The sequence below is a fragment of the Hippopotamus amphibius genome, chromosome 13, assembly GCF_030028045.1.
Source record: "Hippopotamus amphibius kiboko isolate mHipAmp2 chromosome 13, mHipAmp2.hap2, whole genome shotgun sequence".
Classification (NCBI taxonomy): domain Eukaryota; kingdom Metazoa; phylum Chordata; class Mammalia; order Artiodactyla; family Hippopotamidae; genus Hippopotamus; species Hippopotamus amphibius.
Genome location: NC_080198.1, coordinates 50,583,328 through 50,600,791, shown reverse-complemented (window position 1 = coordinate 50,600,791; position 17,464 = coordinate 50,583,328). Strand labels below are relative to the sequence as shown.

The window sequence follows — 17,464 nt, the reverse complement described above, 5'->3', positions numbered from 1 at the left end:
GGCAGTAACCAGGAAGAAGAGTTTACTGTATACTCTTTCATCCCTTTTGAACTTTGAACCATGTATATAAATCATCTAAACTGCTAAATAAACTTAAATTTTAAATGGTGACAATTAAGTGAAAATTTAGAAAACACTGGAAGTATTCCAGTAAGGAGACTTGGTGGTTAAGAAAATGAGATTTGGAGTCAGAAATCTCTGGGTTTAAATCTCTACCTATAAAAAGTATGGCAACCTAAAAAGAAAACCATAGGAAAAAATTACTCCCTCTAAAACTTTAATATAAAATGCAGATAATTGTGCTTTCATTGTCACTATTATTTCCAAGTAATACAGAAAAAGTTACTGCTTAATTTCCCTCTTTTATTACAATGAATGGGGAAGCTTAAAAGGAAATTAAAACTTGTGCTGATGAAGGACAACTTCGAGTGCCCTAATCCCTTCTGTATAAAGTTTTTCCATCCTTCTTTGATAAACAAGGCAACACTGCCATAACAGGTCATTTTCCCTTGGTGGAGCTGAAGAGTTCATCTGAAGATAAGAAAATTAACTCATGAGCAAATCTGAATAAAAATCTAACTCCTAAGAACAGGAAGACTAAAGAGTAAATTATGCCAGTATTTAATAGTCACATCAAAGCTGATGCATAGATGATACCACACTAAAATGGGTCACTGAGACGCATTTCACATCCTTTGCAGGAACTTTCCAGGGGAATGTCACTCCAGCTAAAAAATATTCATGGGATTTTATCTAGGAATTCCTAGATAAAAATCATTCATTTTTATTTTCCATATCTATGCCTGATTCTTTTTACACTATAAACTTCAGGAAAGGCTTCTGTAAAAAATCAAAACTATACATGCACTACTGAGAATGTTTCCTTTTAAAAAGTCTGATCAACTTATACTTTGCTGGGGGATTAGAGCAAGATGGTAGAGTAGGACGTGGAGCTCACCTTCCCCCACAATTATATCAAAAATACATCTACATGCAGAACGATTCTCACAGAACATCTACTGAACGCTGGCAGAATAAGTCAGACTTCCAAAAGGGCAAGAAAATCGCCACATAACTGGGTAGGGCAAAAAAAGAAAAAGAAAAGAACTGGGATGGGACCTGAGCCCCCGGGAGAGAGCTGTGGAAGAGAAAAGTTGCCTGCACCCTGGCAAGTCCCCTCACTGGTGGGGAGATTAGCCGGGTCAGAAGGGCAGCTTCAGAGCTTTGGAGGAGAGCACAGAAACAGGTTTGTGCAGGGCAAAGCGGAGACAGACCTGCACAGATGGTCAGTACCACCAAGCAGCACTCCCCGGCCTGAGATGCTCATCTGCTTGGCGGGGCAGGGGGTGGGTGCTGAGGCTTGGCCTTTGGAGGTCAGACCCTGGGGAGGGGACAGGGGTTGGCTGTGTGGAGACAGCCTGAGGAGGCTAGGGTGTGGTGAGCCACAACCAGGGGAGTCCAGCAAGAAGCCTGGGCCTGCCAGAGAGGCAAGGCCCCATCGTAGGGGGCACACGAGGAGAGGGGTGGGCCGCTGCAGGAGCTTCTTTCTACGCATGTGCACTCAGGCAGTAGGGCACCACCTACAGGAGCTCCAGGGGCAGGCGAGAGCCAGCGCTGCCATCTCAGAACCAGACGTGGATGCAAGTGCTGCAGCCACAGAGTCCTGCGACCGAGCACCAACTGCTGCCCCCGCCACCCATGACTGGGAGCCAACCGCTGGCCCTGCCTTCCTAGGAGTGTGTGTGGGTGCGCACCTGCACATCTCCCATCAAGGGGATAACGACCAGCACACGCAGGGGAAAGAGATGGCAAGCATCCAAACCAACAACAGCCCTCATGCCAAAAAATATTAAACCCACAGAAGCTACATAGGGATGTTCCCACATATAAACAGTCCTCCAAGACTAGGTAGATAACTGTTTCTCCTAAACTCACAGAGTTAAGAGAAATGTAAGTAAAATGAAGAAGCAGAGGAACCACTTCCAGTTAAAAGACCAAGAGAATTTCCCCTGAAAGAACAAACTATAAACAGACCTCTTCAGTCTAACAGACACCAAGTTCAAAAAGGAGGTAATGAAAATACTGAAGGAATTAAGAAAGGCTATTGACAGAAATGCAGATAAAATGCAGTGTAAAGAAGAACTAGAAACTATAAGGAGGAGCAAAAAAAAAATCAGAAAATTCATTTACTGAGACAAAAGCTGAGCTGAAGGAAATGAATTGCAGAATGAATAATACAGAACAAGTAAGTGACCTGGAAGATAGAATAATGGACATAACCCAATCAAAACAGCAGCCAAATTAAAAAAAAAAAAGGAAAGCTATATAAGAGACCTATGGGATAATATAAAGCATGCCAACCTATGCATAATAGGAATTCCAGAAGGAGAAGAAAGAGAAAAGAGGACTGAAAATGTATCTGTATTTGAAGAAAAGGGGACTGGAAACAGACATCCAAGTACGGGAAGCACAGAGAGTCCCAAACAAGATGAACCCAAACAGACCTACTATAATAAAAATGACAAAAGTAAAAGATAAAAAGAGGAATCTAAAGGCAGCAAGAGGAAAACAAAGAGTTAATTACAAGGGAACCCCCATAAGGCTATCAACTGATTTCTCTACAGAAACACTGTAGGCCAGAAGGGAGTGGCAAAATATATTCAAAGTCTTGAAAGGGAAAAATCTGCAATCTATTATATTCTACTCAGCAAGATCATTTAGAATAGGAGAAATAAAGAATTTCTCAGATAAGCAGTAACTAAAAGGATATAACAATACTGAACCCATACTAAAAGCAATATTGAAAAACCTTCTCTAAACAGAAAAGAAGCAAGAAGATTTAGGAAGGAGGAAATCACAACTGGAGAGTAAATCACTTAAAGTAGCCAGTATACAGATTAAAAAGAAAAACCTATATGTGAAAGTGATGATAAACACACAGAACGGCAAAAGGATAAACATAAAGATGTAAAAAAGGACATCAAAATCACAAAATGTGGAGAATAAGAAAATGCAGATTTTTTTTTTAATAGAATGTGTTTGACCCTATATGGCTATCAGTCTAAAGCAAGCAGATATAGGAAAGGGTGAAAACACTTGAAAAACGGCAACCACAAATCAAATACATACAATAGATTCACAAAAACCAAAAAGAACACAAGCACAAAATAAAAGGAAATCATCAAATCACAAAAAGGAAAAGGAACAAAGAAAAAACAAAGACAACTGGAAAACCAGGTTTAAAATGGCAATAAATACATATGTATCACTAATTAAATGTCAATGGACTGAATGTTCCAATCAAAAGACAGAGTGGCAGACTGAATAAAAAAATAAGAGCCTAGAGAATTCCCTGGTGGTCCAGTGGTTAGGACACCATGCTCTCACTGTTGAGGGCCCAGGTTCAGTCCCTAATCAGGAACTAAGATACCACAAGCTGCATGGATGGCATGGCCAAAAAAAAAAAAAATCAACAAAATGAGAGACGAGCAAGCCTATAGTAAGCTGCCTACAGGAGACCCAACTTAGGACAAAGGACACATATATCGAAAATGAGGAGGTGGAAAAAGATATTTCACGCAAACGGAAATGACAAGAAAGCAGGAGTAGCAAAACTCCTATCAGACAAAACAGACTTTAAAATGAAGGCTATAGAGAAAGATAAAGAAGGACACTATATAATGATAAAAGGATCAATACAAGAAGAGGGTTTTACACTTGTCAACATATACACACCTAATATAGGAGCACCCAAATACACAGAATAAGTACTAATGGACATAAAGGGAGAAATTGATGGTAATACAATAATAGTAGGAGTCTTTAACACCCCACTGACATTGATGGACAGACCATCCAGACAGAAAATCAGTAAGGAAACAGAGGTCCTAAATGACACAACAGAAAAGTTGGACTTAATTGATATTTTCAGGACATTACATCCAAAAAAGCCAGAATACACATTCTTTTTCAAGTGCACATGGAACATTCTCTAGGACTGACCACAAACTAGGGTACAAAACAAGCCTCAACAAATTTAAGAGTACAGAAATTATTTCAAGCATCTTTTCTGAGAACAAAAGCATGAAACTAGAAATCAACCACAGGAAAAGAAATGAGGGAAAAAAAGGATTACATGGAGACTAAACAACATGCTACTAAAAAAACAATGGGTCAACAAGGATATCAAAGAGGAAATTAAAAAATAACTTGAGGGCTTCCTAGGTGGCACAGTGGTTGAGAATCCACCTGCCAATGCAGGGGACACGGGTTTGATCCCTGCTCCAGGAAGATCCCACATGCCACGGAACAACTAAGCCCATGCACCACAACTATTGAGCCTGTGCTTTAGAGCCCGTGAGCCACAACTATTGAGTCCATGTGCTGCAACTACTGAAGCCCACACGCCTAGAGCCTGTGCTGTGCAACAAGAGAAGCCACGGCAATGAGGAGCCCGAACCACAACGAAGAGTAGCCCCCACTCACCACAACTAAGAAGAAAGTCCACGCACAGCACAAAAAGACCCAACACAGCCAATAAAATAATGAATAAATAAATTAATTGAAAAAAAAATACCTTGAGAAAAATGACAATGAAAACACAGCCATATAAAATCTATGGGAGGGACTTCCCTGGTGGTGCAGTGGTTAAGAATCCACCTGCCAATGCAGGGAACACGGGTTCAACCCCTGGGCTGGGAAGATCTCACGTGCCTTGGAGCAACTAAACCTGTGCACCACAACTACTGAGCCTGCACTCTAAGAGCCCATGTGCCACAACTACTGAGCCCGAGTGCCACGACTGAGCCCGAGTGCCACGACTGAGCCCGACTGCCACAACTACTGAAGCCCACACGCCTAGAGCCTGTGCTCTGCAACAAGAGAAGCCACCACAACGAAAAGCCCGCACACTTCAACGAAGAGTAGCCCCTGCTCACCACAACTAGAGAAAGCCTGTGTGCAGCAATGAAGACCCAATGCAGCCAAAAATAAATAAATAAATATTTTTAAAATAAATAAATAAAAGAGGTGGGGTGAAAGACACTCAAGCAACATCTCAATCAGATTCAAACCTCGCCTGAATCTAGGAAAAGCTATCGATCCTCTCTTTAGAAAAATATATTCATTAAAAATTTGAAAACAACTTAGGGGATTCACATAAAATCTTGGGTTCAGAACCTTTGACAAAGTATAATCCTAGGAGATAAATACTCGGAGAGAAGCCTGTGAAAGAACTGATATTCATATAAGTTTAAAGTACTAAAATTTCTTTTTAAAAGGTGCATAAAAGTAGAATTTCTTTATGGTTACTCAAATGCATTTTTTTAAAATTAGTTAGTTTATTTTTTGGCTATGTTGGGTCTTTGTTGTTGCAGGCAGGCTTTCTCTGGTTGTGGCAAACGGTGGCTACTCTTCATTGCGTTGCTTCTTATTGTGGTGGCTTCTCTTGTTGCAGAGCACGGGCTCTAGGCGTGCAGGCTTCAGTAGCTGTGGCACAAGGGCTTCAGTAGTTGTGGCTCGTGGGCTCTAGAGCACAGGCTCAGTAGTTGTGGCACATGGGCTTAGTTGCTCCGCGGCATGTAGGATCTTCCTGGACCAGGGATCGAACCTGTGTCCCCTGCACTGGCAGGCAGATTCTTAACCACTGCGCAACAAGGAAGTCCTCAAATGCATTTTAAATGACTATTCAAATACATGTTCTCAAAAATTCGGCCTACGTATGCAGTTCACTTTTTCACTTTTTTTTCTTAAAAGGCCCCTGGCGGTCCAGTGGTTAAGGGTCCTCGCTTCCACTCCAGGTTAGATTCCTGGTGAGGAAACTAAGATCCCACATGCTGCGCAGTGTGGGGGTAAAAAAAAAGACTTGGGCACACTACTGTAGATACTTCAACAATTATTTTTTTAAATTGAAGCTTGACCAAGCTGACATTGAGCAAGTTTATCAACTGCTCTAAGCTTCAGTCTCTAAAATCTGTAAGGGATCAATATAACTTCTCCTCAGGCTATTGTGGGGAGTGAGACAACATGCGCGTAGTATTTAGTACACTGCTTCAAGCAGTCGTACAGTGAACGTAGGTCTAATACGTTATCACTATAGATGGGGGACTGCAACTTTTATCAAGGTGAGATGTCTCTACCCAGTTTAATAATAATAGCAATAAGTTATGGATATTCCCCCAGGCTAATAGACAGACACATCCAACATTCTTTTTTTTTTTAAGAATTTTATTGAGATATAATTGACATATAATAAACTGCATATATTTAAAGTGTAACAATTTGATTTTTTTATTAGTCATCTATTTTATACATATTAATGTATATATGGCAATCCCAATCTCCCAATTCATCCCACCCCAACCCCCCACACCTGGCTTTCCCCTCCTTGGTGTCCATGTGTTTGTTCTCTACATCTGTGTCTCTATTCCTGCCCTGGAAATAGGTTCATTTGTACCATTTCCTGCATATATGCGTTAATATACGATATTTGTTTTTCTCTTTCTGAATTATTTCACTTTGTATGACAGTCTCTACATCCATCCATGTCTCTACAAATGACCCAATTTTGTTCCTTTTTATGGCTAATATTCCATTGTATATATGTACCACATCTTCTTTATCCATTCGTCTCTTGATGGGCACTTAGGTTGCTTCCATGACCTGGCTATTGTATACAGTGCTGCAATGAAAACTGGGGTGCATTTATCTTTCTGAATTATGGTTCTCTCTGGGTATATGCTCAGTAGTGGGACTGCTAGGTCATATGGTAGTTCTATTTTTAGTTTTTTAAGGAACTTCCATACTGTTCTCCATTGTGGCTGTATCAATTTACATTCCCACCAACAGGGCAAGAGGGTTCCCCATGTTCTCTAAACAGGTGTATGTGCACATGCTCATTCAGCCCCACAGTATGCATGTAACTTATTCAACTATTCCCTAAGTAAGAGAAATTCCAGTTATTTCCCTTTTTTGTCATTAGAAATAAAGCTACAGTGTATATCCTTGCCTCTACTCTGTTTCTTCTGATATTTTTATGTCTAAAAGAGATTACCACATAATCTCTTAAGTTTCATACTTGAAAGAATCTTAAGTCTCAAATAATTGAATGCCTACCCGAACAAATCCTAAAATATTAACACCAAAATTACAGTATTGCCATGGGCTACAGATTAGAATTACCTGAAGTAAAACCTCATAAATTCTAAATTTATATGTCAAATGAAAAGTGAGAAGCTATTCTTTCACATTGCAGAATAATCACCAGTAACCAGTCTAAAATCTATAGCTCTTTCCAAAAGTTTGAGGAATTATTCTATTTAATGACAGAAAATAATTACAATATACTCTTAAGTATAGATGCTAATTTCCATTTTGTTGAAATAAAATAGATATACACACAAGGAAACACACCTAGGATGTTAACTGGTTCTCTTGGGGGGGATGCAACTGAAGTCCATTTTCTGCTTTATCCCTTGACATATTTCCCAATTTTTCTACAAAGTATGTACTATTTTTATAACAATAAAAATGTTCAATTCTCTTTAAAAATAAGAGTCCAACATGCTTTCAGTATAGGTCTCCAACAAATGAATTCCTACATAACTAAGTACTTTTTGTTTACATTGGTAAGTCACATTGCCCAGTGCCCAAATTGCTGAGAATACCTCAAAAAACATCCTTTACTCTTTCCAATGGTATAGCCTACCCCCATATCTGTATTTTCCATTCTGCCTGCTTGCACTTTCATATCACCAAAACATAGTATTCTCATTAGGTGCACACAAGATTTGACACGGTTTATTTTAGCCACAGACTCCACCTTGGTACAGTCTATTCTCAGCACAAACCTGCTTCGTTCCTAAGACCAGGTTCCTTGCTAGCTGGACTTCTGATTCATTCTCAAGTTCCACACTGAAACCATGTTCCTAAAAATAACTGACATCCTTTCCTACCTGCTCCTCCTTTGGATTTGTCTTAAAAAACCCGGTAATAAATCTTGTTCCACAGACCCTCCTCATGCAAATAAGTTTCCACAAACTACTGCTTTGCTGTCTCACACTAAAATTCCTATAATTTTTGTTAACTAAAGTTGTAAAATTTGAGAAAAAGTATCTAATTTTCAATTATTACCATTAATCTAGGCTGCGATGGCAAAACACTACTTCAGATTTTTGTAAACTCTTACATCAAAGTGTGACGCAGCTGTACCAACCTTGGTTCAAGTACGTGAGAGTTTCATCATGCAGCTTCACGGCTGGTGATGTTGCTGCACACATCACATACTGGAAAGGTGGGTGTTTGGTTTCATCATCCAATGGAAGGCTGGAATCTTCCTGCTTGAAAATGGGCAATGCCAAGACATCGCTGAAAAGCAAAATAATCAACACTGACCTTACTCTGGGTTTAAAACATTTAAAAACATATAAAAATATCTAGGGGTACTTTCTTTTGAAATTTAAGATCAGAAATGATATGCAATAAAAACAGATGATTGAACTTGGTGTACCTCCAAAAAATATAATAAATAAATAAATAAAATGAAAAAAAATGATATGCAGAATAAAAGAACTATTAATGCTAATCTGGCTCCCCCCAAATATAGTTTTAATAACCCATACCTCTAGTGTGAGTGGGGGGGGGTGCCTATGATTAGGCAGGGTATTAAAATAAGAAATATTTAAAATATTTAAGGTATTTAATAATTAATAAAGAGGTATTTAATAATTAATAAAGTCCAAACTACTGATAAAGAGATCAGGCTAATAACACCCGTGGAACTGTTAAAAAAAAAAGTTACGTCAAAAAATTTTTTAAAAACTTTAAACTCATTTCTATCAAAAAAAACAAGCAAGAGGACACAGCCACCTGTCTTGAAAGGTAGGTCACACTGGCACCACGAAATCACAAAGAAGCATTTGATTAAATGGTACTTTACAAAGAGTTCCCTGCTAGGCCTAGCCAAGTGGTGACAGCATAAAGCTTCATACTTAGTCTAAAACAATGGCTTCTTCTGAGAAGCAAACAGTAGCAGTAGAAACAGCTGCTATTTTTTCTCCCCAAGAATAACTTGGGGCATTGATGGGGAGGGGGATTCTGGGCTACTATCTATATTCTGTTAACTTGGGTAGTTAAACACACATGGATGTGTTTGGTTTGCCTTAAAAACAAAAAACAGATGAGATATAATTTACATACCATAAAATTCACCATTTAAAGTGTATAATTTGGCGGGTTTTTAGTATATTCAAGAGTTGTACAGTCTTCACTGCTATCTAATTTCAGAACATTTTCAACACCTCAGAAAGAAATCTCGTACCCTTAGCAGCCACTCCCTATCCCTCACCCCTACCCCCTGCCCTGGCAACCACTGATCTGCTTGTCTCTAGGGACTTGCCTATTCTGGATATTTAATGCAAAAAGAATCATGCGGCCTTTTGTGACCAGCTTCTTTAAGTATGTTTTCAAGGTCCACGCATGTTATAACATGCATCAGTACTTCATTTCTTTTGATGGCCAAATGATATTCCACTGTAGGAACAGACCACAATCTGGACCTTTGGCTTTTTTCCATCTTTTTGGTTATTCTGAATAATGCTGCTGCGAACCTCTGCATATGTTTTTGTGCAGACACGCTCAATTCCCTTCGGTATACATCTAGAAGTAGACTTGCTGGGTCATATGGTAACTCTTTACCTTTCTGAGAAACTGTCAAACTGTTTTCCGAAGTGACTGTGCCATTTTACATTCCCACCATTCATGTATGAAGGGTGAGTTTTTTTTTTTTAGATAATTCACTGAGCTGTACATTTATATCTTGATAATTTTTCTATGTCCATTGCTCAACAAAAGGTAAAACACCAAAATATACAAATGAATAACTATAATATATGTTACTATAACAACAAGAACAGCAAAGGCTTGTCTGAATTGCTTATTTCTTCTTACAAGCTGTTAGCTGACTCATATCTGGCTAGCCCATTTTAATTAAATTCAATTTAAAAACCAAATGTGGAAATAAATGAAATGAAAGGGAAACCCTGTACTCCCTCCTCCCACATACATTTCTATTAAAGCAGCAGACTGATTAGTCAGGGACAAAATTACCCATTAATTCTCCTTCTCCTTTATTTATACCTAGGAATTGTCAAAACACTCCTAAGTCAAAAGTATAACTGAGGAACATGTAGTCAGCAATGGTCCCCAGCCCTCCTCTAGGACAGGTATAAAAACCTCGAAGCAGATATAAAAACTTTTCAGGAAACTTACAAATGGTACTTTAAGACTCAGAGCAGCTCTCTTTACTAAAAACAACCATAGCAGTCAAAATGGCTCCATGGTAGACGAAAACACACAAACACACACACACACACACACACATATTCTATGTTATATATATGTAAGCTTTTAAAGTTCTCTTGGTGAGAGAATTCCCTGGCAGTCCAGTGGTTAGGACTCCATGCTCTCACTGCTGAGGGCCTGGGTTCAATCCCTGGTCAGGGAACTAAAATTCCACAAGCCACATGGCACAGCCAAAAAAAAAAGTAGTTTTCTTGGTGAGAAAGAAATAAAAAATGAGATTAGAGTTGTAACTCAGATGTATTAGTTAATTATACTAAAAAGTGACATGGAGGGACTTCCCTGGTGGCACAGTGGTTAAGAATCCACCTGCCAATGCAGGGAACACAGGTTCAATCCCTAGTTAGGGAAGTCCCACATGCTTCGGAGCAACTAAGCCCGTGTGCCACAACTACTGAGCCTGCGCTCTAGAGCCTGCAAACCACAACTACGGAGCCTACATGCTACAATTACTGAAGCCTGCATGCCTAAAGCCTGTGCTCTGCAACAAGAGAAGCCACTGCAATGAGAAGCCTGCGCACTGCAATGAAAAGTAGCCCCTGCTCACTGCAACTAGAGAAAGCCTGTGTGCAGCAATGAAGACCCAACACAGCCAAATAAATAAACAAATAAATAAATAAATAAATTTTTAAAAAGTGACATGGAGAATAATTTTAAGCATCTTAATGCTAACTGCTTGGGTTTATTACATACAGATCATCAAAATAAGACATCAGATTGCAGAAGAATGGCTGTTTATAAGTAAAATGTCACACACAGTAAATAAAATTTTATTTTCTTCAGATCCTAGAAGGCAACCACTACTTTATCCACTTGGTTACAGCCTACTATGCTCATGGTAGGTGCTAAAAGACTCTTGAATAAACTTAACATATAAACACGTAGAGATCACTTATTAATGAAATACCAATTAATTTTTTACTTAATTAGAAAGAAAATGCATTCCAACCAACACAGCAGCCAGAGCGAGCCTCTTCAAACAGAAGTCAGATCATTTCATTCCTCTGAACTCTCCCTATCAGCTCACTTCCGAAACCAGGGTCCCTAAAAGGTCTAACAAGGCCCTACTCAATCTGCTCCTCTTCCCTTTTCACCTACCCACCCTCAGTCCCTCTGCCTCAGCCACGCCAGCCTCCTTTCCCACCTTTTCCAGGGCCTTTGCACTGGCCCTAATCTTCTGCTGATGTCCTACTGGCTCATTTCATTCAAATGTCACCCTTCCAGTAACAACTAGAATCCTCCCATCGGTACTTCCAGTTCCTCTTTCCTGCTCTATCCACAAAGTGTTTCACTTTCCAACAGTATACAAGACTTAAGTTTGTATCCCCCATTAAGTATATAACTACTCCCCAAATTGGTTTCTCTTCACTGACTAAATCCAGCATCTAGCACAAAGAAGGAGCTCAACATCTGCTAAAATGATGAATGAACTGTAGCACTGATAATCAATCATTATTAAAATCAGAGGCTTCTCTGGTGGTCCAGTGGTAAAGAATCCGCCTTGCAGTACAGGGCACCCAGGCTCAATTCCTGATCAGGGAACTAAGATCCCACATACTGCAGGGCAACTAAGCCCACATGTCACAACTACTGAGCCTGCACCTCAGCTAGGGAGACTGTGTGCCACAAACTACAGAGCCCACACACAACCAGAGAAGAGAAAACCCACATGTCACAACTAGAGAGAAGCCCGTGCACCACAACATAAGACCCCTCATGCCTCAACAAAGATCCCACTTGCCACAACTAAGACCACCCCAAAAATTATTACTAAAATGAAAAACCAGGTCTCCAGATAATTTAAGATCATAATTTCTATGAGGCTGACCCATAAGTAAATTCTGGTATTCAACTGATTTTGTCATCTCATATCCCAGACAGGTAGGCCTCGTAGGGACTCAAGGCTTCAAATTATTTCAAGTAATTCTGAAATGCCAGTATCCAAAAATAACCAGGCACACAAAGACAAACACGACTCTAGGAGCAAGAACCAACAGCAAAAACAACAGATGGCATATACCCAGTTCCAGATTCTGTCTGTTGGTATTCAATTCTTTTCTGCCTCTGTTACAGAGGGTCAGAGGCCTGAAAATTACATATACAAGACTTCTTGCCAGCTGGAATCTTGCTAGGTTGCTCCAAAGGGAAGAAGCACTGATGGGAAATTAAAAGGGAGTGGGAAAGAGCAAAGGCAGGAAACTGCAGCTGCAGGAAAGCTCAGCGCAGCAGCAGCCTTGCCTCCTACAGCCAGCCGTCCTTCCTGAACCCTTCTAGCACCTTCACAATCAAATACTTCGCTAAATCCTTCTGTGCTTGAAACATCTCAGTGTTCTCTATTTCCCTGATTGGACATAGACCAATACCCACCAAAGACTTCAAGATGCCAGAATTACTGGACCCGTATGATAAAATTAAGATTACTCTTAAAGACATAAAGAAATAAAAAATATGCCTGAAAAGATCTGCAAGGAACAGGAAATTTCAAGGGGCAGTAAACCTGCAAAGGAATAAACAGAACTTTGAGAACTGGAAAATAAAATTGTTAAAATTAAGAATTCACATTTAATAACAGCTCACACAGAAATGAAGAATATATAAGGAAATTAGAATATAAGTAAAAAGAAGTTATCTGGAAGGCAGCATGAAGAGCAAAATGATAGAAAATGCAGAAGAGATGTTAAGAAAGAAAAGACAAAGTGAGAAGATTTTACATAGAAGTCTCAGAAGAGGAAAGAATGGGGCAGAGGCAATATTTGAGGCTAAGCAAATTCCAGAACTGATGAAATATACTAATTCACTGATTCAAGAACCCCAAATAACAAAAGCAATAGAAATAATTTTAAAAACCACATCAAAATACATCAAGACAAACATACAAGCCAGTACAGTCAAATGGAAGTTCAATTTTCTCAGTAAAGTACCAAGTGTGGAAATCAACTGGAAGTAGGCCCTGGGAGGAAGTGCTGTGGGTCTGAGATGGAGCCACCCCATCCTTAAGGAGAGCTGGAGAGGGACTGGACTGGAGAGGGACTGGCCAAGGGCATGGAGGTGAGACCACCGAGCAGCAAAGGGATGCACTTGAGAGCTAAGGTTGAGCACTTCCAGTGAGGCCCAATCAGTGCTTCCCTAAGCTACCTAAGTAAAGAGATGAAGAACAGGATTTAACCAGGGCTACAGTTTTATTAAAATAAAAAAGAGGAGAGGGGAATAGAACAAGAGGGGACAAAAGAGACAAGGGTATATGCAGGGAAGTAATTACGATTGACCAGGGAAACAAACGGGCTGGGGAAGAAAACAGGAGTTCAAGCGGGTGAGGGGCAGTGAACTGGGAGCAGCATCGGTGGCTGTAGATCTCAATGGACCCAGGAATGGTAGCAGGAGGGTAATGAGGGAGCAAGTGGAGGTCAGAAGGTGGCAAGTGAACTCTGAATTTGAGAGTACAGGTGGCTTTGCATGTTGGTAATTTCAAGGTCTAATGAATGACCACAGGATGGAGTAGCTGAGATCATGTCATTGTAAGAAAGATAATCAAGAAACAGAAGTATCAGGCTACTGGAAGTCCCATTTAAATATCTTCTGAAATCACCAAGAATTAAGACAGTAGTAGTGTTCACTGCTACAATGAGCCAGGATCTAGAATTTCTAAAATGAGAAATGACCCAGAAGTCAGTAGATGACTGCAATAATTGGGTACCTGGCAACATCCAGTGGCATGAAATTCAAAGCTGGGAGCCTTTAAAGGAAGGAGGAAGGGAGAATAGCTTCCAAGTGGCCATGAGAAGTCAGAAAGGTCCCTCCCCCGCCTCCTGCTGCAGTGGCAGGACTGTGAAAATAAGCCACCAGCACCTGAGAAGGCTTCAGGGAAAACATGTCCTCAGAGAGCCAGGTTTCCACAAGAGTAAGAAAGGGAAGACACCATTAAGAGACGAAGTTGGCTATCCTAGTTTCCTAGGGCTGTAATAACAAAGCACCAAAAACTGGAGGCTTAAAAAAGCAGAGGTTTCCTGTCTCGCAGTTCAGGGAGCCGGAAGTCCAAAGTGCAGGTGTTGGCAGAGTTGGTTCCTTCTGAGGACTGGGAGAGAAGGCCTCTCTTGCAACGCCTGATGTTTGGTGGCGATCTGGCGGTTCCTGGCTTGTAGGTGCAGCACTCCAGGCCCACAGCCAGCTTCTCCCTGTATCTTTAGTCTTCCCTCTGTGTGTGTGTGTGTCTTTGTGTCCAGATTTCCCCTTTTCATACGGACCCCTGTCGTAATTCAATTAGTGCCCACCCTGATGACCTCACTTTAACTTGATACCACTGTAAAGTCCTTATTTCCAAATAAGGTCACACTCTGAGGTATTGGGGCAGAAGAGTTAGGACTTAGATATGTTTTTGAGGGGACACAATTTGATCCATAACATTGACCACTTAGGGGATTTTTCTGATGCAGAGTATTCCAGAGGGCAAAGGAAGGATATGAGGAACTGGTAAGAAAGGGTAGCTGGCTGCAGAACGGAGCAGGTACAGAGCACCACGCTACCTGAGGGCTAAGGAAAGGAGTGTCCTGAAAATCTGGAACTTCTAGCCCTGACAAACAAGAATCAAGTGCACAAATGGACTGGCCCAATGTGCCCTAAAAGAGGAGATGCGTGTCTAGGAGAGACTGCTCAAAAAGAGAAGGCAGTAATAAGTATGAGTACAAAAGATATAACGATACAAAAACTAACAAGATGAGAACATTACTAACAACTTCATGCCAACGTATTTGAAAATATGGATAAGATAAACAACTTCCTAGAAAAGTAACACCAAAGCGTTCCTTAAGACATAAAACGCTTTAAAAAAATAACCCTACAGGGACTTCCTAGGCCGTGCAGTGGTTGAGAATCCGCCTGCCAATGCAAGGGACATGGGTTCGATCCCCGCTCCGGGAAGATCCCACATGCCACGGAGCAACTAAGCCCGTGCACCACAACTATTGAGCCTGTGCCCTAGAGCCCGTGAGCCACAACTATTGAGCCTGTGTGCCACAACTACTGAAGCCCATGCGCCCAGAGCCCGTGCTCCACAAACAAGAGAAGCCACCACAATGAGGAGCCTGAGCTACTCAATGAAGAGTAGCCCCTGCTTGCTGCAACTGCAGAAAGCCCATGTGCAAGCATCGAAGCCCCAACACAGCCAATAAATAAATAAATAAATAAATAAATAAATAATAATCCTACAGAGACTGATACTGTGGTTAAAAATCGTACCCCCCCCCCCCGAAAACTTTCACAGGTGAGTTATACTGAACTTTCAATGGCAGCTCTTACACAAACCCTTCAACAGGACAGAAGCAGAAGAAATACTCCCAATTTCATTTTATGAAGACATATAATTTTGAAATCAAAACTAGGTACAAACAAAACTAAAAAAGAAAATGAAAAGCTCATTTAAGCCATAAATATAGATGCAAAAATCCTACATTGAGTATTAACAAATCAAATCCAAGAGTATAATGACAAATCATGATCTAGTTGGGTATTCCCCAGGAACACAAGGACAGAATCCAGAATCTGGAAACAGAATACCACATTTAGAACTTGATGGGCACTGGATTTATAACAACAGCAGTATATAAAGAGGTGAGAAGTAAACAGTCTTTTCAGTGATATTAGCTAAACTGCATATTCATACAAGGATAACTGCAACTAATTGGCCTCCTCTCATACTAAACCAAAAACAGAAGAAAAACAAAAAACAAAAGACTAGAGAGACTGCAAACTTGGATGGAATATGTAAAGTAATAAATTTTCAGAAAAGACTATAAGAATATATTTATGCCCTCAGAGGAGGCAAGGACTAACTATAAATGGAAAGGTTGGTCAGGGACCTCCCGGGTGGTCCAGTGGTAAAGAATCCACTTTCCTATGCAGGGGATGCAGCAGGTTCCATCCTGGTCAGGAAACTAAGATTCCACATGCCACAGGGCAACTAAGCCCACACACCACAACTACTGAGCTTGAGCACCTCAACTAGAGAACCTGTGTGCCACAAACTACAACGCCCATGCACCCTGGAATCTGCACACCACAACTAGAGAAGAGAAAACCCACACATCACAACTAGAAAGAAGCCTGTGAACCACAATGGAAGATCCCACATGCCTCAATGAAGCTCCCGCGTGCCGCAACGAAGACAGAACGCAGCCAATAAAATAAATAAATAAAATTGATGGGGCATAAATCAAGAAAGAAAGAAAGAGAGAGACAGACAGACAGACAGACAGACAGAAAGAAAAGATTGGTCAATCTGACCATATCCAAATCAAGAACTTCTGTTCAAAAGCCAACATAAAGAGAATGGAAAGGCAAGCCAAGGAGCAGAAAAGTATCTGTGACATATATGTATAATCAAAGGCTAGTATCCCAAATATATAAAAAAACTACAACTAGAAAATAAAGACAACAAAAGAAGTGAACAAAAACTATGGTGCCGCCTTCAAAGCTTGGGAGAGAGACTTAAATATATAGCCATAAATGCATCTATTAGAAAACACACACCAAAATCCAAGGAGAAAGCATCTAACTAAAGAAGGTGGAAAATAAGCGAATCAAGACAAGAAGGAAGACCACAAAAATAAAATAGAAAATGCAATAGAGAAGAAAAACAAAACCAAAATTTGATTTCTTACAAAAATACTAGATATTGACAAACCTCTGAAATAGGTCACAGAAGAAGGAAAAGACACAAAAGCAATACACGGAGTGAAAGAAACAGAGTAAACACAAACATGGTAGAGACCAGTAAAAAAAAAAAAGTCAACAAAAATTTCCCACAACGGGCTAAGACAGATAAATTGTGAATTTCCTATGTCCATTAAATAAATTACACAGGCAGTCAAACATCTACTCATGCAAAAAAAAAATTATAATCACCAAATCCAGGTGTATTCCAGGTGAGCTTTACAAAACCTCAAAGAAACAAGTCCGGTCTCACACAAAAATGTTTGGCCCATAAAGAGAAAGCTATCCAGCTCACGTGAAGCTGATACTGCCTTACTGTTTTTTTAAAAGGACAGAAATAAAAGAAGAAAAAAGAAAAAGAACGAAAATTGAGGACCAATCTCAGCTACAAACAGAGACAACC

The 17,464-nt window shown here is 40.2% G+C and overlaps 1 protein-coding gene across 4 annotated transcripts in view; it reads right to left on the bottom strand.

Moving 5' to 3' along the window:
- Positions 1–17,464, bottom strand: part of UBP1 (upstream binding protein 1) — a 63,777-nt gene that overhangs the window by 38,417 nt on the left and 7,896 nt on the right. For all 4 annotated transcript variants that reach the window (XM_057704457.1, XM_057704460.1, XM_057704459.1 and 1 more), the window contains one exon: positions 8,213–8,364. In XM_057704457.1, coding sequence (XP_057560440.1) covers positions 8,213–8,364 — 152 coding nt within the window. The remainder of the gene's footprint in view (positions 1–8,212; positions 8,365–17,464) is intronic.